At 42.0% G+C, this 23,600-nt stretch overlaps 1 protein-coding gene across 1 annotated transcript; it reads left to right on the forward strand.

Moving 5' to 3' along the window:
• The first annotated feature begins 665 nt into the window (after window positions 1-665).
• Utp14a (UTP14A small subunit processome component) lies at window positions 666-22,844 on the forward strand. The gene is made up of 15 exons (XM_090325869.1): window positions 666-765; window positions 1,901-1,976; window positions 2,760-2,830; window positions 3,519-3,583; window positions 4,718-4,857; window positions 6,052-6,207; window positions 13,178-13,297; window positions 13,394-13,488; window positions 14,058-14,181; window positions 14,266-14,343; window positions 15,269-15,665; window positions 18,834-19,258; window positions 20,017-20,210; window positions 20,299-20,398; window positions 22,448-22,844. Exons 1-15 carry the CDS (start codon window positions 716-718, stop codon window positions 22,697-22,699), a joined length of 2,343 nt encoding a protein of 780 aa, XP_090181995.1. The 5' UTR covers window positions 666-715; the 3' UTR covers window positions 22,700-22,844.
• The last annotated feature ends 756 nt before the right edge of the window (window positions 22,845-23,600 follow it).

The raw sequence follows: 23,600 nt of genomic DNA on the forward strand, positions 1-23,600 counted from the left end.
GGGAACGTTTAAAAGTTTATGGGAATGCAGGCACAGTGGTCTACACCTGTGAATTGTGAATCCCGGCATTCAAGTGGCTGAAGCCAGTATCAAAATCAACTTTTAAAAATAAGTTTACAGGAGGTGAGGAAGTGGAGCTATAGACACAGCCCATTCTTGTATGACATTTGGATATAGGAGAAAAAAAGAGCTGCGAGTTACAGTTAAAAGTGAAATAGCGTCCAAAGGAATTTTTCCTTAAGATGGGGGGAAACTTGCTTTATTTCCCTATCAAGTCGCCTAGGCTATGGCTACAATTCAATTGGAATTTGGAGTGGCCAGTGATAGGCTTCTGGGATGGCCTTGAGCAAGGACTGTAGCTGTTCACTTTTAGATTAGGCAGACACCATGAAGAATTGCTCCATCCGTGGCAGCACCCTAGCCCTCCACTCACCCACCACCTTGGGCTGCTAGGAAACCAAAGAAGACAGACTAGCAGGTTGGCCGCAAGACAGCAACCGCGCCACAGTGGCGAGGTGGGAGGGGACAGCAATGCCCCGCCTACTGACAAGACTAGCAACTCCTTCGGTGCAGGCTCCTCCCGAAGTGATTCTAGTGTCCTATTTGCCTGGTATGAGGCGGAAATGACGCGTTTGTCGCACATGATTGGCGAAACCAGAAGTTGCTTTGCGGCCTGCCTAGAAACTGGTTTCCTTTTGGCTTCCGCCCTTTGCCCATGTGTGAGAAGCAGGCTACTGCGATGAACTTGACCCAGGCCGCCGAGTGGTAAGAGCAAAAACGACTGGGTGATGCAGGGTCCCGGGGGCCAAATTCTCTGCCTTTTGAGAAGTAGAAGTCCCTCTAGGAAACAGCAATCATTCCCCTCCCACGATCGCGCTACTATGTATTATTACTGCAATCTAGAATTGAAATGAAAGCCCTTTAACATAGTTTCATCTGTACCCTCTACTCAGCAACCTTTTAGCCGCATTCTTTTTGGTCCTGGCCCTCTGCCACCAAACCGAAGTTAACATGTTTCCCTTTCTAAGTCACGTGACCCCCCTTTTCTGCCTCTCTGAGACCAGCTTTAGGAGTCCTATTGGAATCACAATCCAGCCTATGGGTTTTTGTTATTGTTTTGCTCTCTCTCTCTCTCTCTCTCTCTCTCTCTCTCTCTCTCTCTCTCTCTCTCTCTCTCTCTCTCTCTCTCTCTCTCTCTCTCTCCTCTCTCTCTCCTCTCTCTCTCTCTCTCCCTCCCTCCCTCCCTCTCTCCCTCTCTCTCTCTCCCCCCTCCCTCTCTCTCTCCCCTGTAATATTTTCCTATGTTCTTCCCTATAGGGAAAATAAATGTAATCATTTAGCTCATGTTTGACCTGTAAATACCTATTTATGTTGTGAAGTACTGGTAGATTCGGGATTTCTGGGAACCAATCTCCTTATTTAAACACCTACTTTGACGAGCAAGTTTAGGGGACAATGTCTCCGCTACTTTTAACCATCCCTCTTTTTCTGGGAACAGGTAATCAAATGAGATCAGGTAGGCTGCACCTAATCTGTTTAAAGGATGTAGAAGGTATACATATACAAATATTAATTATGAGACTGCCTTGTCTCGGGGCCAGCAATACTGACTTCTACTTTGCTAGGGTTATTTTTTACAGCCTCCTAGAGGTCGATGGGAAATGTACTGCAAATAACTGAGGAGTGTTAATTTTGTTCACATCATATTTTGTATGGCTATCACCAATTACTGCTTAACTTAAAGGTGATGGCTGACTTCTATCTATATTTAATGCTTGACAAATCCCCAAAGGTTCAGTTTTCAAGGGATAAGGCTATTCTGTGCAGAGAACTGAATATATAATTGTTTAAATAGGATGACATTTCAAATGCTAATAATAACACTGTCTTTTTAAAACAGCCTTCTTGCTTTGAGTCAGCAGGAAGAATTAGTGGATTTGCCAAAAGACCACCCTTTAAGTGCCAGTGAAGATGAGGTAAGTGGTAACTGCCATGGGAATTTGCATATATATATATATTTGCATATATATGCATCAGGTACTTTCAGAATGTAAAATGTATTCTACTGACAAAACTCAAAATTTGTGGACCATAACACATAGCGCTTATTTTGAAAAAAAGAAACTAAGCATTTTGATGCTTCCCTAGTAGTATTTGTATTGTTACTCCTTTTCCCCCTCCCATAGATATTTTGCTCTTAGAAAAAGCCGCTTTTATACGTATGGCTATGATTTACATGATATATCAGTTCACACTATTTCTATATAGAAACATTGTTTAAAGCTCCTTTTTGCCCCCAAACAAGTCTGGAGAGAGGCAGAGCATTAATTCACAAGTTTCAAAAGATTTGTGTTCTTTTTTGTGGGTCATAGGGCTTGAACAAGCCTGGGCGTTGTCCCTGAGCTCATCAGCTTAAGGCTACCTCTCTACCCTCAAGTCAAGCCCCACTTCCCATTTTGTAGACGTTAATTGGAGATGAGTCTCATGTTCTTTTGTGCCCGGGCTGGTTTTGAACCTTGATGCTCAGATCTCAGCCTCATGAGTAGCTAGGATTACAGGCGTGAGCCACCGCACCACACGGACTAAGATCTATGTCCTTTATAGTAAAGGAAGCTAGAATTTTGGAACAGTTCTTTAGCTTAATGATTCCCTCGTTCTCCGTTGACCATAAAACCCAAAGAATTTAACTAGACCTCAGTTCCTTAAGTTGTTTTTTCCTCCTCCTCATCATTCTGCTGATTTTTCTTTTCTATGTTTAGGGGGATGACGATGGAGAGAGAAAACATCAAAAGCTCCTGGAAACAATCAGTTCCCTTAATGGAAATAATAGGTAACACTCCTATTCATTTAGATAGGCTTATAACTGGCTGATTCCTTGAGGCTTCTCTACAACTAACATTTATCCAGTGCCTAATGTAAAGACCCTAATACGAGTCCCCAGCTCATAGTATGCAATATATATAATTATTATTAGCTATTATCTTTTATTATTACTACTAGGTTAGGCCTTCACCCATTGGGATCCTTCTTTAATCTACACTTAAAATATTTTGAAGCATTGAGTAGGCACTACTTCTCCTCATTAGAGAAATTAATTGAAGTGTCCCTGTGGTCATCCAGATCTTAAGTGGTAGAGCCAGGATTCTAATTCAGGTGTGCTAGATAGACTTCAAGTCCAATGCATCACCCATTATGCTTATGTTTGGTTACCTTGTGTTTCTGAGGGGCTGGGCCTGCCTTAAAAGATAAGATGATGATTACACTACCTAGTTCACGTTAAGAACAGATGTGCCGGTTGCTTTGTGACAAAAGTTGACCCTAGAAGAAAATTATATATGACACTTAAGGCTGTTTTTGAAAAGAGAAAGATTGTGCCAGTATTGGGTCAGTTATCGAGTACCTGGCTAGCATGCAGGAGGCCCTGTATTCCATCCCCAGCACTGCAGAAGGAGAGACAGGTATTTAGTCTTCCCTGTTAGAGAGGTCCATTTCTATTATATTCTATTTGCCTCATTCAGGTGGAAGTTGACTGAGAGATCTGAAGCTAGTTTGAAGGTGTCAGAGTTCAATGTCACTTCCAAAGGTAAGTTGAACAAAGATGTGCATGGAGCTTGTATAATTATGTATTACAGCATAAATGCTTGCCTGTGAGAGTGTGTTAAGAAGGGTGGTTAAATGCCCTTGAGTTTCCACTGTTTCTGGAGAAAATCCTAAAAATTATGTTCAATGTTCCCTAAGGAGCTTCAAGAGATACGTATTGGATCAAGGGACATGACTGAAAATAGCTGCCTCTTACTAGCTTACTCATATTCCTTATTTGCATAGCTCTTCAGTATTCAGTTGCATTCACTTATTTCAAGTATCATAATATTAAGTTAGGACAGGCAGATATTCTCTTCAGCTGGTGCTCAAAGAAGTAAGGTTGCATATTCAAAGATATTTACCTAGTGTGCTTTTTCTCAGCTTTTTCTCATCACTGCTCCTTTGGGGAGCCTTATTAGGCCTTTTAACTTCATTGTCCCCTCCCCCCCCCAATCTCTAAGGAGAAGTATTTTAAGGAAGAAACAACATGTTGGAAGACTGGGAATAGGCAAGTATGTCTGGGGTATAGTGTACTGACTAGAGGTAGATGGAAACAATCTCACAAAGCTATGTCTTTTATGATGACATTCCAAGTATAATAAGGAACCACTGAAGGATTTTTCAGCAGAATCAAGATATGCTGTGATATATTTTCCAAATTATCACTCTAGCTGCACAATGAATTCTACGGGGGCAAGAGCAGAAGCACAAAAAAGTTAGAAGAAATGTAAATTACAGCCTGGCACTGGTTAGCTCATCCCTGAAATCCTTGCTGCTCAAGAGGCTGAGTTCTGAAGCTCGCAGTTCCAAGCCAGCCTGGCCAGGAAAGTCTATGAGAGTCTTACCTCCAATGAACCACCAGAAACCTGGAAGTGGCACTGTGAACATCAGGGCCCATAGTTTAAACCTCACAACTATATTTGGAATAAATATTTTTCTCCTTTCTTCTACCCTCTAACACATCTGGGTGTATGTGAGTGTTATGGTATTGCTATAATTGTGACTAGGAGGTCAAAATAAGAACTGTTTTTCTCTGTACATTTGCCAGGCTATCAGCATTTTCTACTAAAGCCAATCTCTATTATATTAAGATCTGATCTTCTGACTCTGATCCTCAAGTTTGGCCTTCCCACAGGATCCGGAGAAAAGCTGGCCCTTTCAGATCTGCTTGGGCCTGCTAAGACTTCATCATTGGATACTGTGAAAAAGCAACTGAATAAAGTCAAATCAAAGAAGACTCTAGAATTGCCCCTTAACAAAGAAGAGACTGAACGGGTAAGTTGTGGAAAAAGTAATCCATTAAAAGGAAACCAGGAGCTGAGAGTTTGGCCTAGTGGTAGAGTGCTTGCCTAGCATACACGAAGACCCAGGTTTCATTCCTCGGCACCACATACATAGAAAAGCCGGATGTGGTGCTGTGTTTCAAGTGATAGAGTGCTAGCCTTGAGGAAAGCCCAAGGACCAGTGCTCAGGCCCTGGGTTCAAGCCCCAGGACAGGCCCAAAAAAATAGGAAACCAGATGGGCATGGTGGTTCACACCTGTAATCCTAGCTATTCAGGAGACTGGAATCTGAGGATCACAGTTCAAAGCCAGCCTGAGCTGGAAAAAAATCCCAATCCCATGAAACTCTTATCTCCAAAAATTGCCCCAATCTCCCCCCCCCAATAAAACATCTGGAAGCAAGTGGCTATGGCTCAACTGGCATAATGCTAACCTTGAGGAAAAGAAGCTAAAGGACAACACCCAGGCACTGAGTTCAAGCCTCAGGACCAGCAGACAGAGGGGAGAGGGGGGTCACAGAAGGAACTGAATTGACAAGTAAATATAGAGTAATATAAGAAAAGTAGGGGGAACACCCAGGCCACTAAGTTCAAGCCTCAAGACCAGTGCAGAGAGAGAGTAATATAAGACAAAGGTTGGAGGCACTACAACTCCATCATCTGAAGGCTGATTTAGGCCATCTTGAGCTACATAGTGAGAGCCTGTTTTCATGAGTACACACACATACACACAGGAGTTTGGAGAAGGTTATAAAGATGGACAGATGGCCTGGAGCTGGTGGCTCATGCCTGTAATCCTAAGTGTTCAGGAGGCTTCGATCAGGATCATGGTTCAAAGCCAGCCCAGGCATGGAAGTCTAAGAAACCTTCATCTCCAGTTAGCAACTAAAAAACCGGAAGTGGCATGATAGAGAGCTAAACTTGAGCTGAGGAGCTCAGGGACAGTGCCTAGGACCAACAAAACAAAACAAACACAAAGTGAAAAAAGGGGAATGGTGGTGTCCTCACCATGAAGAAAATAAATATACTCTGTAGAGGCAGTTGCAGCCTTGAGAAATAAGCAAGAGTCTTATCTCTAGTATCCTGGCCCTTTAGCTAAGAAACATTGTCTCTTAATTTTTTAAATTAATTCTTTTGGGTTTGATCATAATCCTGGCTCTTTCCTTTTATGTACCTTGTCTGCTTTAGATCCAAAGAGAAGTAGCATTCAACAAAACCACACAAATCCTCTCCAAATGGGATCCCATCGTTATGAACAACCGACAAGCCAAACAGCTGGTTTTTCCAATGGAGAAAGAGCCATCAACCCATGTGCCGATTGAGCATGTATTCCGTGGCTGGAAGGTAAGTACAACAAAAAGCAACCTTCCAGGATGAGATTGCACAATTCAGAGCTATCTGAACTTTAACCTCATTTGAATAAATAGGTTAAACTTAAATGCCAATTACAGTCAATTTTGTAGTCAGAAAGTGAGATAGGAAATAGCAATGTGTTTATGATCAGTCATGTAATAGCCCATCCCACAGTAACATTATAATTTTCTTTTGCTGATAGTATATACAAATTGACTATTTCTTTTTTTTAAGAACTTGACTATTTCTAAATTTAGTGTTAAACTATCTGCCTGCCCAGAGAGAGGGACCACGAACATACTGTATATTCTTGCTTTTACCCTTGTTTTCTTTTGTTGTGGTACTGGGGATTGAGTTAAGGACTTTATACATGCTCCACAGGTCCTCTACCCACTGAGATACACCCTCGGCCCTCTTTTCTCCTAGTCCTGAGAGTTTGGTTTTTTTTTTATTGTTTTGTTTTGTTTTGGGCAGTACTACGCGGGGTAGAACTCAGAATTTTGTTTTTAATGAATAAGGACTTAATCCATTCCTCCAGCCCTCCCCTAGTTCTTTTTTTGTTTGTTTTCCCACCTCAACTCTTTTTATTGTGCCTGTCCTGGGGCTTGACCTCAGGGCCTGGGCACTGCCCTTGGACTTTCTCACTTTGCCACTTGAGCCACAGCACCACTTCCAGCCTTTTCTGTATATGTGGTACTGAGGAATCAAACCCAGGGTTTCATGCATGCTCAGCAAGCACTCTACCACTAGGCCACATTCCCAACCCCCACCCCCTTCCTTAATTTTTTTTTTTGGTAGATCTTGGGGCTTGAACTTGGCCTGGACCTTGTCCCTGAGCTCTTTAGCTGAATGCTACCACCCTGCCCCTTGAGTCACAGCCCCACTTGTTTTCTAGTGGTGAATTGCAGATAAGAGTCTCACTTTTTAGTGCCCAGGCTGACTTTGAGCTGTGATCCTCAGATCCCAGCCTCCTGAGTAGTTGGGATTATAGGCGTGAGGCACCACACCCAGCCCTCTCTTACTTTAAAAAAATGATTTAGTCACATTTTTCATCCTTGGAAAAAAAATCAGAAACTTAGTAGCATTGATGATGCCCCAATGAAGGTAAATGAACAAGAGAACCCACAGTTGCCTGATAAAAGAATCCAACACTAAAATATAACGTTTGTAAAGACTAAAACTTTAGCAAGTGACTCATCTGGTCTTTGAGGGGCAAAAATAGTATTTTAGAACTGGGTTTCAAACACTGACAAAGTTTTTATCCTTTTGGAGAAAAGCATAATTGCAGGCCTATAATTCTGTTGAGTATAATGTTGTCATTTATTCTTTGTTATGGGATTATTCATTCCATTGTAATGGTGTCAAAATATCTTTATTAAAATAAATTAAAGTGGTTACAAATGATGACTTTGGGGTGGAATAGTTAAGCTCTTGGCACAATTAAATATTAATAACCCTATGTTGGTCCCTAAATTCACCGTTATTTAGTTCATGAACAACTGCTTACAACTTCTAGGCTACTCTTCCAGTACACCACAAGTGTTCTTACCTGGAATAATTTGTCTTAAAGAGAAATAGTCAAATACAACAGTGCCCAAAACATGAATATGTCTCTCTCCTTGTGCTTTAAAAAAATAATCCACAGGGGCCCGGAATTTGCCCTACTGGTAGAGTGCTTGCCTAGCATGCACAAAGACCCAGGTTCAATTCCTCAGAACCACATACATAGAAAAAGCCAGAAATGGTGCTGTGGCTCAAGTGGCAGAGTGCTAGCCTTGAGGGAAAAGCCCAAGGAGAGTGCTCAGGCCCTGAGTTCAAACCCCAGGAACCATAGTCTTTTATGTCAGGTCATTGAACTAACAGTTAACATTACCAGCTACCAAACACTGAGCACATTATTTGCTTACAAGGGAATATAAATTCTGTATTCTGGTAGGATTTCTTTTTCGCTGGTCTGATTTGTTTTGTTAGTCGTGGGACTAACTCAGGGCATCAAGTGCTTTACCACTGAGCCACAAGTCACTTCTGGTTTTCTGGTTGTTAAAGAGTCTCATGGACTTTACTGCCCCAGCTGGCTTTAAACAGCAATTCTCACATCTCAGCCTCTTGAGTAGCCAGGATTACAGGCATGAGCCATAGACACCAGGCTCTGATCTTGTTTTTGAAGTCACTACAATTCTCTTTTTAGGGTGCTTTCTTTCCCACATGAAAAAGAAATTAGATATAAAGTATGGCTGCAGTGTGAAGGGAGACTAGGAGAAAAAATTAAGAGGTAATATAATTTTTTATGGTTCAAAATAAAATGTGGCTGAGCACTGGTGGCTCACTCTTTTTTTTTTTGCATTTTTTATTGTAATTAGTAAAAGGGTTACATGATATTTGCCAGATAGAAGGTGCATTAATTCACGTACATTGATACCCTTTCACATGTCTTGGTACCCATTTCCCCCCCCCCCCACACCCTGGTGGCTCACTCTTACAATCCTAGCTACTCCAGAGGCTACGATCTGAGGACTGTAGTTCAAAGTCAGCTCAGGCAAGAAAATATGTGAGAATCTATCTCCAATTAACCACCAAAAAAGCTGGAAGTGGAGCTTTGGCTGAAGTGGTAAAGCACTGGTCTTAAGAGAGAAAAAAAGCTCATGGACAGTGCACAGGCCATGAGTTCAAGCCCCTGGACTACCACAAAAAATGTTGTTGGGTATGATATAGTGCATGCCTGTAATCCTGCCGCTAGGGAGGTGAGGCCAGAGGATCTCAAATTCAAGATCAGAATAAGACAAAGCAAGAATTTGCCTCAAAAAAAAGGTGGGAGTTTGGCCTAGTGGTAGAGTGCTTGCCTAGCATCACGAAGACCCAGGTTTGATTCCTCAGTACCACAGGAAAAGGACCGTGCTCAAGCCCTGAGTTCTAGCCTAAGACATATAAAATGTCCTTGGGCTTTCTCAAGGCTAGCGCTCTACGACTTGAACCACAGCACCACTTCTGGCTTATTTTTTCCTGTGCATGTGGTACGGAGGAATTGAATCCAGGGCTTCGTGCATGCTAGGCAAGCACTCCACTACTAGGCCACACTCTTGGCTCCTCCAATTTTTTTTTTAGTCTAATGAGGATTGTTCTTTGGAAAGAGTTACTGCTACTTGTCATCTCTTCCTACTCTGTAAACTTCATGAGTTGGGTGCCTCTCAATCCCTTCTGAGCTTCAGTTTCATAGCCATGAGACTAACCGGTATTACCTAGGTCTTCCATGTGTACCTTACACTTTGCACAGTTCAAATTGAGCTTCATATTCCCTTTCTCCAAGACTCCTCCAGCTTTTATCACCACCTTCAGTCTATAATTCAGTTAATAGTCTAACTGGTCTACTCAGATCACTTAGGTTGAAGACTTCAGCTCTCTGGTTCTTACATAGTCTGTTCACTGTCTCCTGCTCAGCCCATAGAGTAGCTTAGTCTTGTCAATTCCATTATGGCTCCTAGATTCCTATTTCCTCTTTATATTTTCATTTTTCCCTACATTAGCTGAGGCTCTCATAGCCTTTCCTGTGTTTTTTTCTTTTTTTTTTGTCAGTAATCAGGATTTTTTTCTGAAACACAAACCAGATTGTCACTCCCCTTATACAAAGAAGTTGTCTACTTAGAGGACAAGAAGAAAGCACCCAGCATATTTGCTATAATGGACTATACTACTCATTTCCTGATTGCCTATGTTTTTGCTTATGCTCATCTATGGATTATTCCCCCCCCCCCGAATAAGACTGTATTTAAACCTTAATGCCTAATTCAAAAGGTCAGTTGCCTTACTCATCTAACCCACCTTCTTCCTAACTAGAATTAACAGGGGGTTTTTTTTGTGCTTTCCCCTATAAAATAATGTTTAACTCTTTTAATGTTAATGTTATTGGTAGCATGTATGTCTCTTCACTATGAAAAACTATGAGCTCTGAGGACAGGAACTATGTTAATTAATTGTGTATTCCTAGCACCCCACAAAATTGCCTGGAATGTAACTGCAATCAATAAATGTTGGTAAAATTGAATTGAATTGAAGACCGATTACAACATGGTAATATAAATCACTTTGTAGCCTCTGATTGATCACTACTGCAAATACTAAAAATGGAAGAACATGTACCTTTACTATTCAGTAGAATATGTTTATGGTTAAATCAATAGCACTGTGTAACATGTGATGTGTGTTTATGCATTTGTCCAGATATTTGTAAGTTTAATACTGATCATGATATATATGGCTATTGAAGAAACCCACACAAAATATGAGGTGTGTGAGGTTTGAAAATGAATCTGTTGCCTAGGGCTATCTTTGTACCTTGTTAAGGTGGACAATGGTATAATTGGCCTGATTATTTTAGCCATCTTCACAATGTCAGTGAAGCAGCAAATAGGGCTTTTTGTTGACGTGAAATAACTGGTCCACAGTTCATTCATTTCATACATATAAATACCACCTAGAGTACAAAATTGCATGGAAATGGAGGAATTGCAGCCAAAGTTAGAAAATGAATAGAGTTAAATTTGAACTGTTGGGAAGCAGGCTAATTATATATGAAGGTCATTTTTTTAAGGTAATGTCATTTGTGTTCAGGAAATTAAAACATACACTCTGCCATGAAGTAAAAAACTAGTGGTATGTATCTAAAATGACATGTTTTTTCTTGTTTCTTTTCATCAATAATTAATAATATCAGCACATTATATATAATTTGTAGCAGTTACCTCTGCTTTTAAACAGTTAGGAGCTGGGTACATACCTGTATCTTAGCACATGGGAGGGTAAAACAGTAAGGATCTTAAGTTCAAGACAAACAAAAAAAGTAAGCTAGGCACCAGTGGCTCACACCTGTAATCCTAGATACACAGGAGGCTGAGATCTGAGGATTGCTGTTCAAAAAAAAAAAGTCTGTGAGATGCTTATCTCCAGTTAACCACCAGAAAACTGGAAGTGATGCTGTGGTTCCAAGTGGTAGAGTACTAGCCTTGAGCTTTGAAAAGCTCAGGGACAGCACTCTGGTCCAGAGTTCAAGCCCCACAACTGACACCCCCCCCCCCCCCCGCAAAGAAAAGAAAAAAAGTAAATAAAAAGTTGGAATTTTCCTCTAAAACATTACTGCAGGTCAGTTTCCAAGTTCATCATAGGTAAATACAGTTTTTAAGATCCAATGAATCCTACCCTCTAGTAATATTTGTGTACTCATACTGGGGCTTGAACTCAGGGCCTTACACTCAGCTTTTTCACTCATGGCTGTTGCCTTGCCACATGATCCATGCCCTATGCCTGTGCTTCTGGCTTTTTGCTGGTTAATTGGTGATAAGAGTCTTATGTGTTTGTTCAGCCTTTCTTTGAACCACAATCCTTAAATCACAACCCTTTGAGTAGCTGGGATTATAAGTATGAGCCACCATGCCCAACCAGAAATAGTCTTTTATTTACATTTTTGTGCTGATACTGAGGCTTGAACTCAGAGCCTAGGTGCTGTACCTTAGATTTTTCAGTTAAAGCTAGCACTCTACCATGTGCGCCACAGCTCTACTTCCAACTTTTTAGGAGTTAACTGGAGATAAAAGACTACAGACTTCTTGCCTAGCTAGCTTCAAACCATGATATTCAGATCTCAGCCTCCTGAGTAACTAGAATTATGGGTGTAATCCACAAGTGCCTGATTAAAAATAGAAATACTCTTTGCTTATGATAAGTTGAGATTCCTAACTATATAGAAATAGGTGCATGCTTCAAACATATATACATATGTGTGTATGTGCACATATATATATACATATATATCATATATGTACATATATACATACATATTTTTAAGCAGGGAGTATTTTGTTTTGATTTCAAAACTCTGACAATTCCATACTACTGTGTGAGAACCTATAAATACTGAGCCATAAGGTCTGTTAGACCATACTTCTGTTTCTCTGTCCTGCCAGCTTCTATCTTAAGAGCATCGTGCTTAGATTCTTAAAACAGAATTAAATTTCATTGTATACAAATTGATAACCTGAACACAGAGGGATTTCCCCCTCAGTAATATAAGAAGCTAGTCTGAGCTTTCTTGCTGAAGTTATCTTAAATCACAATTTTTTTGGTTGGTCATGGGGCTTGAACTCAGGGCCAGGGGAGCTGTCCCCAAACTTTTCTGCTCAAAGCTAGTGCTCTACCACTTTGAACCATGCTCCATTTGCATTTTCTGGTGGTTAATTGGAGATAAGAGTCTCGCAGACCTTGCCTGAACCATGATCATCAAATCTTAGCCTCCTGAATAGCACCTTGCCAGAATTTTTATCATCATAAAATAAGGTTTTACCTACATCTGTGAGTAGGGAGACTTTTCTTTCTTTGTGAAGTAACCGGTTCTACACACACACACACACACACACACACACACACACACACACGCGCGCGCGCGCGCGCGCGCGCGCACGCATACACGTGTGCACGGGGCAGGGGCGGGGGGAGATTGAGCACAAGAACTTCACTTTATGAATGTGGTTTAAGGGGCCGGGAGTTTGGCCTAGTGGTAGAGTGCTTGCCTAGCGTGCACAAAGACCTTGTTCGAGTCCTTGATACCACATAAATAGAAAAAAGCTGGAAGTGGTGTTGTGGCTCAAGTGGTAGAGCTCTAGCCTTGAGAAATCCTAAGGACAGTGCTCAGGCCCTGAGTTCAAGCCAGGACTGGCTGCTAATAATAATAATAATAATAATAATAATAATAATAATAATAATGTGGCGTAATGGTAGAGTACTTGCCTAGTCTGCATGTAGCACTGGGTTTGATTCTGTAGTACCACATAAACATAAAAAGCCACATGTGGTGTTATTGCTCAGGTGGTAGAGTGCTAGCTAGCCTTGGGCAAAAAAACTCAAGGATGGTGCCCAGGCCCTGAGTTCAAAAGAGTGTGGCTTAAGATTTAGAATGTTTTGTTACCTCCTTAAGGTAACAACGCCCCTGGAGCAGGAAGTTTTTAACCTCCTCAATAAGAACAAGCAGCCAGTGACAGACCCTTTACTGACTCCCACGGAAAAAGCTTCCCTCAAGGCCATGAGCCTGGAAGAGGTAAGTATCAGGTGCTTTGACATCCCCAGGCATGCTATGCTTCTGTTTGCATTTGACCTCAAGTCCAGGAGTCACTGTAAATGTCATTCATTGTAGGCTAAGATGCGCCGAGCAGAGCTTCAAAGGGCACGAGCTCTGCAGTCCTACTATGAGGCCAGGGCTCGAAGAGAGAAGAAAATCAAAAGTAAAAAGTAAGGAAGCCTTGGAATTCTGATGGAGGAAAATGAGGGGGCTAATCATGAACTCTTTGGAATGGAAGAGGTCCCATGTAGGAATGAGTAGCCTGTTTTGCCTAAACCAACTTCGCACATTTTGTTTTGCCTGCTTCGGTAATGCCCTCTGCAGCTTTCGCTTTCATGCTTGACTTTGCCACAAAAAAAAAGACTGTTCAGTTATTTTCTTTCCCTCCAAGGCATCATGGAGTGGCTCTGCGGAATGAGCTCTGAATCTACAGCTGGTGGGGCCAGCAGGGCTTCTTTCCTGCTATTTTGCCTCTTTGAAACTTGTTCTACTCCTCCTTTGAGCTGTGGAGGTAAAGGGAACACTTTGCTTTGCAGAATTCGACCCCTGGGGGCTAAATGGCTGCAGGATGTGAGAGTCCTGCAGCCTTCTCGGATACCACAATGGCTCTCTGCCGTCAGCTAGCTCTGTGACCCATTCTGGCCCCTGCATAAGGAAAATTCTCAGATAATATGGACACCTTTGCATGTGACAACTGTGTTTCTGCTAAATCCCTAAGCTCTTTCTTCTTACTCTATAGATATCACAAAGTTGTGAAGAAAGGAAAGGCTAAGAAAGCTCTAAAAGACTTTGAACAGCTGCAGAAGGTCGATCCAAGTGCTGCCCTAGAAGAACTGGAAAAAATTGAAAAGGCCAGAATGATGGTAAGGTTGCTTCTTACTCCCTATACCTTTCAACCAATTTGTTCTGGAAGAGCCTAAAGATCTTCTTCTGCCCTTTCTTTTCAGGAACGAATGAGCCTTAAACACCAGAACAGTGGAAAATGGGCTAAGTCAAAGGCTATTATGGCCAAATATGACCTAGAGGTAAGTGGTCACCAAGGTGAGAGAAGAGATGGAATTGAAGGGAACAAAGAAAGGGGTGACATTGACCAACAGGCATTATATTCATAGCCTGATTTGTGGGATTGTAACTTCCTTGTGCAACTAAATAATAATAATAACAATATACAAAAATAAAAATATCCAAATGCTGGTGGTTCACACTTGTAAAGCTAGCTCTTCAGGAGCTGAGGTCAGAGGATCATGGTTCAAAGCCAGCCCAAGCAAGAAACTCTGAGGCTCTTATCTCCAAAATTTATGTCTAAAAATGCAGAAGTAGAATTATGGCTCAAGTGGTAAAGTGCTAGCCTTGAGCAAAACAAATTTGGGGACAGCACCCAGGCCCTGAATTTGAGCACCAGGACCAGCATTAAACAAATTAAATAAATAAAAATTAAAAGGCATGAGGAAAAAAGAGTTGAAAGGAAAATGGCATTGAAAGCAAATCCAGTAAGAGGGAAAAGTAGCTCCTATGTTTTAGTGTCCATTCCTTCAGGACAAAGAATTTGTCTTCTGTTTCACTCCATAGCTGCTAACACAGTGTTATCTGGAGAGGTTTTGTTTGTTTGTATTGCCAGTCTTGGGGCTTGAACTCAGGACCTGGTGACTGTACCTGAGCTGCTTTTGCTCAAGGCTAGCACTCTACCACTTGAGCCACAATGCCACTTCCAGCTTTTTCTGTGTATGTGGTAACCAAAGAATGTAACCTAGGGCTTCATGAATGCTAGGCAAACACTCTACCACTAAGCAACATTTCCAGCTCCTGTGCGGAGTTCAAACACTAGATAACCCCCACTAAGATACTTTCATCAGGTTGAATGGAAACATGGAAGCTTTGAGAAATGGACCAGGAAAGGGGTTGTTGTAGTCACTAATGACAATGCCCTCATGTTGTGACTCCTTTCTCCAGGCTCGTCAAGCTATGCAAGAACAGTTGGCTAAGAATAAAGAACTAACACAGAAACTCCAAGTCGTATCTGAGAGTGAGGGAGAGGAGGGAGGGTCAGAAGAGGAAGAACTCCTTGTTCCTGAAGCAGTGAATGAAGTACAGATGAATGGGGATGGCACAAATCCCTGGATGTTGAGAAAGTGCAATGGTGATGCAAAAGAGGGGAAAATCCAGGCAGACTCTGAGGACCCTGAACAGCTGCCTGAACTCAAGGCCCATGAATTTTCTGAAAGTGAAGATGAAAGACCAGTGGAAGAGGAAGAAATTTTATTGAAAGAATTTGAGGAAAAGAGATCCCTCAGAAAGAGATCTGAGTCCAATCACAATGCTAGGCCAGTGGACAGCCAAGAAACAAAAGGTGAGCTGTGATAGAATGGAAGGGACAGATTTATTTTACTAGAGAATGGACTGAGGGAAAAAAATAAGGGCCCACCCACATGTGTTGCATAGTAATCAGGCTCTGGGGACTTTCAAGAGTGAGTGTACTGGGTTCTCAATGTGAAATTCAATTCATAGTCACTGTTTTTCTTCAAAGGCATTTGATAAGCATTCATCTGCATGTTGTGCAGAGTGCTGAGACAAATTTTCTGTTCCTGGGTGCTCATAATCTTCAGAAAGATTTAACTATCTTTCAAATAGGATGACCTCCCATTCCTGGTACTTGTGCACAGGTACATCTGTTAGTATGGTAAATCAGAAAGTTCACATTATAATAGACCCATATATGCATTTGGAATTTTGACTCTTCAGACCGTGTGTAAGATTTTCTAATTAACTTGTATATGCATGTGCATGCACACTGGGTTTTGAAATCAGCTACATTTTCTTCTTCTTTTTTCTTGTCAGTTATGGGGTTTGAACTCTGGGCCTGTGTGCTATCCCTAAGCTCCTGAGCTCAAGGATAGCACTCTACCACTTTGAGCCACAGCACCACTTCCAGTTTTCCGGTGGTTAATTGGAAGAGTCTCACAGACTTTTATGCCCAGGTTGGTTTTGAACTGCAATCCTCAGATTTCAGCCTCCTGAGTAGTTGGGATTACAGGCATGAGTCACCGGTGCCCAGCTCGGGTACCTCATTTGTTTTTTTGTTTTTTATTTTCTTACCCAAGGCTAGCACTCTACCACTTGAGCCATTCCTCTACTTCTGGCTGTTTTGCTGGTTAAGTGGGCATAAGAGTCCCATGTACTTTCTTCTCTGGCTGGCTTTGAATGTGTATCTTCAAATCTCAGCCTCCTGAGTAGCTAGGATTACAAGGGTGAACCACCGATGACTGACTGACTTTTACCCATATTTTTTTTTTGGTCAGTCCTGGCTTGAACTCAGCCTGGGCACTGTCCTTGAACATTTTTTGCTCAAGGCTAGTGTTCTGCCACTTGAGCCACAATGCCACTTCTGGCTTTTTCTGTGTATACCAAGGAATTGAGCCCATGGCTTCATGCATGCTAAGGTGAGCCACTGTACTAGGCTACACTCCTACTCCAAATCTCCACTGTTTAGTGATTTTTTATTTGGGTGGGGCGAAGTCATGGGGCTTGAACTCTGGGCCTGGGCACTGTCCCTAAGCTCTTCAGCTCAAGGGTACCGCCCTACACCGTGCGTCACAGCTCTGCTTCCCATTTTCTAGTGGTTAATTGGAAATAAGTGTGTCATGGATGTTAGTGCCTGGGCTAGCTAGGATTATAGGCATGAGAAACTGCATCCTGCTTTAGTGATTATTTTTATTTATTTTTTATTGTAGTGTTGGAGATTAAATCTGGAGCCTGATGCATACTAAGAATTTGAACAGTGTCAATGTCCTTGATGCTGGTTAGAGATGAACTGGATATTCTCATACCTGCTTAGAAAATGGCCTCCATTTCCAAATCACCTAGCTGTGTATAAATTCCCAGCTCTGATTTGACTCCACATCAGAACAAGACATCTAGATCACAGCATAATCCCTGGGTTCAATTCCTCAGTACCACATAACAAAAGTGGTACTGTGGCTCAAGTGGTAGTCTTGACTAAAGGACTCTCAGTGACAGTGCCCAGGCCCAGAGTTAAAGCCCCAGGACTGGCAAAAAAAATTTACATAGTGAAATGTATAAAGATCTGTCATTAGAATGTATTGTGAAAGCCTTTACATCCTCACTTCCTGCGGATTACTTGAACCCAGGAGTTTAAGGCAAGACTGGCAACATGACAGAAGAGAGACAAACTGGTCATAACCTGGTTGCCCATGCTTGAAATACTCAGGAGGCTGAAGTCTGAGGATTGCAGTTCAGAGGTAGCCCAGATAGGAAAGTCCTTAAGACCTTTATCTCTAATCACCAAAAAAATGTAGAAGTGGAGCTATAGGGCAAGCACTAGTGACCTGCCCCTGAGTCCAAGCCCTAAGACCAGGAAAAAAGTCATCTAACCAGCTGTATATAGAATATGAAAGAATAATATGGATGTATAAAAGATAGATTTGAATTTCCTTTGATGATGAGAAAATTAAAATTTCCCAAGAAGTCATGGACCTCAATCAAAATTAACAAGGAAGTTCATTCTTAAGAAAGAAGCATACACATGCCCCAAGACCAGAGGCCATGTCTATGGAGCTGCAGCAACTTCCAGCCAAAACTGGAGAGCAGGGTCTACCTGGGAATGGTGGCAACTTGAGTAATTGTAAAGGACAGTTGAGGAGTATTGTGTGTTGCCGTCATGGTTCCCTCAGACACTTGAGACTACAGATATCTACTCAGATTTTGCCAGTGACTGGAAAATGTGAGCAACATCTACTATAAAAATAGCTACTCTGTCTCTTCTTGATTATGAAATGCTTTAAAAAAAAATGAAAAGTCTTGGCCGGGAGTTTGGCCTAGTGGTAGAGTGCTTGCCTAGCATGCATGAAGACCCAGGTTCATTTCCTCAGTACCACATACTCAAAAAAAGCCAGGAGTGGTATTGTAGCTCAAGTGGTAGAGCTCTACCCTTGAGAAAAAAACGAAGGACATTTCCCAGTCCCTGAGCCCAAGCCCAGGACTTGGAAAAAAGAAAAGAAAGGGGAATTCTTAAATCGAGACAAAACCATTCTAGGGAAGGGTTTTATAGGCAGCAAAGCATATATAACAAAATGAAGTTGCTTTCAGAAGCCACCTGTTAAAACAGCCCCTTTCCATCTTTTCCAGTTCCGAACTTTAGAATGAAATAGCCTAGTGGTAGACTCAGCACCCCATGTACTCTTGTGCATATATGTGCGCGCGCACGCGCGCGCACACACACACACAGGCACTTTTCAAACCATTTATTTGCCAGGGAAATTGAGCCCCCAGTCCTAGTCATACAGCAGTTACCTGGGAGGAGGACCCAAGGTGCCTGACTGCCATTCCATTGCCGGCTGTTTGTAAGATAGTCGTAAATAGGAAATCCAACATATAGACTCTTTCCATTCTGTGTTTGTCTTTGTTGGACTATTTAGGTGACACCCAGCAACTAGAAGGTGTGTAGCAAATTCTCATTAACCAGGAAACGTTCAAACCTTTCTCTTTTTTTTTTTTGCAGCTTTTATTTCCTTCCCAGATTCTAATTGCCAGGAGGTATTATCTGAATTGAGGGTATTGTCTCAGAAACTCAACAAGACAAACCATCAAGCCCAGAAGCAAAAAGCAGATTCAGTGGTGGCTACTCCCAAGATCAAAGCAGAAGAACCTGTCCCAGAAGAAGAAGAGGAGGAGCCCCTATTGCTGCAGAAGCCTAAGAGAGTACAGACTATGGAAGACCTAGAACAGCTGGGCAAAGAAGAACCTTCTCAAAATAAGTATCTCCCCAGACCTGTGTTAGAAAGGGAACAAATAGAAAAGACCCTACATAATCGGCCTGATGCTCCAAAGAAGAAAAAGGAACAAATAATTGATCTGCAGAACCTTCTAACTACAAAACCTCCTTCGGTGAAGTCTTTGGCAGTTCCCACAGCTATAGAGGACTTGGTGAGCAGAGCCAGGCTCATGTGCATTTGTGGGATATCAGAGCTACAGAAAGTATCCACAGAAGCTTACTTTTGCTAGGCACACATTTCAGTAGTTCAGAAGTCCAGAAAATTATGGGTCTGGGCTGGTCCCTGTGACAGTTTACTCATAGATGCAAATTCTTTGTACAGCTGATGCATGCCTTCCCCCATATATATATATAATGTATGTACGTATGCTCACACACATATACACAATCCTAAGCCACCAAAATCTCCTTAGGGTGACTCTAAAACTTCCTTCAGAGGAGGAAGGGAGTCACTAAAACTTCTTACTATATTTCAGGCAGGGTCATTGAAACATAGATTTCTGAGCTATAACCAAGAGTTATTCTCTTCAGTGGGATCACAGGAAGATTTAGCACTCCCCAACTAAGGAATTAAAACTACCAAGGTGAAGCACCCTAGCAGCTGTTTTTTTTCAAGAATATAAGCTGGAGGAAGGAAGTCCAGTCCAGGCCACTTGGCTCTTCTGCCATGTCTTCCTCACCCTATAGCTACTGAAAGCTTTAAATCGTGTCATATGATAGTGAACTAAAGGTACTTACCCTAGAGAGAGAGAAAGTCGAATATTATTGGCTACTGATGGGTATGTATTGAAAGATGATGCTGTTCAGCACTTGCCCCTAGGGGGTGCTAGAATGTCATGACCCAAATTTCAAAAGTACTTCTCTTGAACCACAAAGGCAAGCTATAGTTCTCACTCTTGTTTCTTCCCAGGAAGATGAAGTAGAGAGAGACCAAAAGCAGATGATTAAAGAAGCTTTTGCTGGGGATGATGTCATCAGAGAGTTCTTAAAAGAGAAGAGGGAAACAGTCGAGGCAAATAAGCCAAAGGATGTGGATCTGACACTGCCTGGCTGGGGTGAATGGGGTGGTGTAGGTCTGAAACCTAGTGCCAGGAAAAGACGCAGGTAAGAACATAGAAAAATGTCTGACAGTAAGGTACTGAGCTTTCCAGCCTCTTAAATATCCACTCTGCTGTTTTGCTTTGCTTTCCAGGTTTCTTATTAAAGCTCGTGAAGGTCCTCCAAGAAAAGACAAGAAGTTGCCAAATGTAATTATCAATGAGAAGCGCAATGTTCATGCAGCAGCTCATCAGGTGAGACTTGGAGAGCACTTTAGCTGCCCACTCTCAACTGCCTGGCTCTTGCTTGAGAAGAGTAGTTTAGTTAGTGGTCTGTGGTCAAGAGGCAAATGTGATCTTGACCATTGAATCAAATCTTTTGTTTTTGTTGTCTGGCTGTGAGATCAACAATTCCAGATAGATTGTGTTGTCTCATAACTAAGAAGAGGGTTTAGACTAACAGAATCTCATTCAAGCAATAGTGAAGCCATTCTGGTGGAAATGAGTCTCACTAAAGAAATAGTTACCATTCTGCAGACTTCTATTTACAGCTAAGATTATATTCAAACAGAAGCCATGAGGTTTGAGCCACTTCAAGAAAAATAAAAATCAACTAGTACATATTCAGATGTGGAAATATTTTAAATCGTATTACATGTTAATAAGATAGGAATGTCTGAAAGACAGACTGAGCAAGAATATTGAAGGGCAGCTGGGCACTGGTGGCTTAAACCTATAGCCCTAGGTACTCAAGAGGTTGAGAGCTGATGTCTGTGCTTCCCAAAGCAAGCAAGCCTATGAAATTCTTATCTCCAATTAACCAGCAAAAGCTAGAAGTAGAAGTAAAGCATCAGACCTGAGAGAAAACAGGAAACTAGAGTGCAGAGCCCAGATTTCAAGCCCCAGTACAAGCATTAACAATTTTTTTTAAAAAAAGAATAGACTACAAGGAATAAAATCCACCAGGATTCGCAAATGCCCCAGGTGATCATGGGACTTGAACTTAGCCTGGGCATTGTCCCTGAGCTTTTTAGCTCAAGGCTATCAGCCTACCCTTGAGCCAAGCCCCACTTCCTATTTTCTAGAAGTTAGAGGTAAGAGTCTCAGGTCCTTTTGTGCTGGGGCTGGCTTTGAACCTTGATCCTCAGATCTGTGTCCTGAGTAGGTAGGATTACAGGCGTGAGCTACTGGCGCCTGGCTTGAACTTTTTTTTCAGTGCTAGGACTTGAATTCAGGACTAGAACACTGTTCCTCAGCCTTTTTCCACTTTTTTCCACCCCCCCCCCCAAAGCAAGTGCTATACCATTTGAGCCATGGGTTCAGCCCCACTTCTGATTTCTTGGTGGTTAATTGGAAATAAGAATCTTGTGGAGAGGCCAGGAGTGTGGCCTAGTGGTGAAGTGCTTGCCTAGCATTCATGAAGCCCTAGGTTCAATTCCTCCATACCAAAAAAAGCCAAAAACAAACCAAAAACCCCTGAAAAATAGCCAGGTACGTAGCTAGCATGCGTGAAGACCTGAATTCAATTCCTTGGTACCATATACATAGAAAAAAGCCAGAAATGGTGCTGTGGTTCAAGTGGTAGAGCTCTAGCCTGCCCTGAGTTCAAGGCCCAGGACTGGAAAAAAAACAAAAACAAAAAAACTAGAAAAGGCCAGAAGTAGTGCTATGGTACAAGTGGTAGAGCACTAGCCTTGACTTAAAAAAAGATGTCTCACGTTCTTTCCAAACGGGGCTGGCTTTGAACTACAGTTCTCAGATCTCAGACTCCTGAGTAGCTAGGGTTACAGATGTGAGCCACTGGTACCTGGCTTCTGGATGAACTTTTTATAGTCACAGTCTACAGGAATATTCATGGTGTGTAAATGGCCCTGGACCTTCTATATAGCCAGGCAGGAGTGGTCTTAGGTACTTTTTTAAAGAGAATTCCTTAGCTGCTGGGTAAAACCGGGGTGGTGAGCATCCTGATCCAACTACAGCCCCCCCCCCCCCTACTGGAAGTGGCACTGTGGCTCAAGTGGTAGAGCCCTAGCCATGAGCTGAAGAGCTCAGGGACAGCACCCAGGCCCAGAGTTCAAGCCCCATGACCAACCAAAAAAAGCCCTTCTACTCCCAAATCACCTTATGCAGATTGAGATTCTTAAGATTTTGATAGAAACACTGGGGTGCATTGGCCTCGGAGAAGCTTCACCCCCTTGGAATTGTCACATAGAACTGTGGCCTGTATCCATAGAGCTGCCCTTTGACTAAACAACTGTACCCCTAGGCCTACCTTTAACCAAATCACTCTTCTTTCCCTTCTAGGTCCGGGTGCTTCCATATCCATTCACCCACCATAAGCAATTTGAAAGGACCATCCAGAACCCTATAGGATCCACATGGAACACACAGAGGGCATTCCAAAAATTGACCACTCCTAAAGTTATCACCAAGCCAGGCCATATCATCAGGCCCATAAAGGCAGAGGATGTAGGCTACTGCTCTTCAAAGTCTGACTTTGCTGTCATGGAAAACAACTCTCCAGACATAAAAACGCTGAAGAAAAACTCAGATTGACTTGCCGGGAGTGACATGTTGGCGGCCATAACTGGGAGCTCTGACTTCATTCTTAGCTGCTTCTAAGATGAATTTCAAAACAGGAGTAGCACAATGGGTGTAGTTAAGCCACATTTTAAAAATAAAGGCATTTTTATCTATTTAACGTGACTGTGCTCTGTGTTACGGCCCTATTGAATCATTTTCTTCATGTCAGACACCTTTGGGTGCCTGCCCCAGCTTTGCAATTTTCTACTTTGTATTTTGTGAGGCAAATTTCATTTCCTCACCAAGATCCTCAGAGGGAAGGAATTTTACCCTAGAATGATCTTACATATGTCCCATATCATACATGATCCACCCTAAATAACAAGAGTCAGGAATTGTGATAAAGCGAAATGTAAGCATACCATAAGCCTAGAAGCAGGAGTGGGATGTACAAACTCCTTTCCTTCCTAACAAGATCAAGTCCTCATCAGGAATTCAAAGCTAGATAATTCAAGCCATTCTTGGCTTATGGGCTCTGCTGTAGGAAATGGCTGGACATATAGCTCAGGAATACAGCATTTGCAGTTTTATTCCCCAGCACTACAAAAAGAAGAATATATGGAAAGATTTGCCCTGTAGCTAAAATACCTAACAAGGAAATTCCAGTTATGTACCAAAAGCACATACCATACAGGATACTTTGCTTTCTGTCTTAGAGGGTCACACAAACAGTCCTTTTGAACCAAAACACATTAATTTTTGTGACAGGCCCCTCCGTTTTTATTGCTGATTTTTTTTGCCATGACTGGGGATTAAAGTGGGGAACTCTTGGTCCTGCTGGGTTTTTTCCTCTTAAGGTCACCAGTGTATCACTTGAGCCATACATCCCTCTGAGATTTTGTTGAACATTATGAACCCTCACAAAAAATGCACA

This window comes from Megascapheus bottae, chromosome X (genome assembly GCF_031878675.1).
Source record: "Megascapheus bottae isolate mThoBot1 chromosome X, mThoBot2.hap1, whole genome shotgun sequence".
Classification (NCBI taxonomy): domain Eukaryota; kingdom Metazoa; phylum Chordata; class Mammalia; order Rodentia; family Geomyidae; genus Megascapheus; species Megascapheus bottae.

Bases quoted from the DNA above. Each gene is read 5' to 3' on its own strand.
- Utp14a (XM_090325869.1), top strand. From the start codon at position 716: ATGTGTGAGAAGCAGGCTACTGCGATGAACTTGACCCAGGCCGCCGAG. The intron at 766-1,900 runs GTAAGAGCAAAA...TTTTTAAAACAG, and splicing joins TTGACCCAGGCCGCCGAGTG to CCTTCTTGCTTTGAGTCAGC. The intron at 19,259-20,016 runs GTGAGCAGAGCC...GTTTCTTCCCAG, and splicing joins CCACAGCTATAGAGGACTTG to GAAGATGAAGTAGAGAGAGA.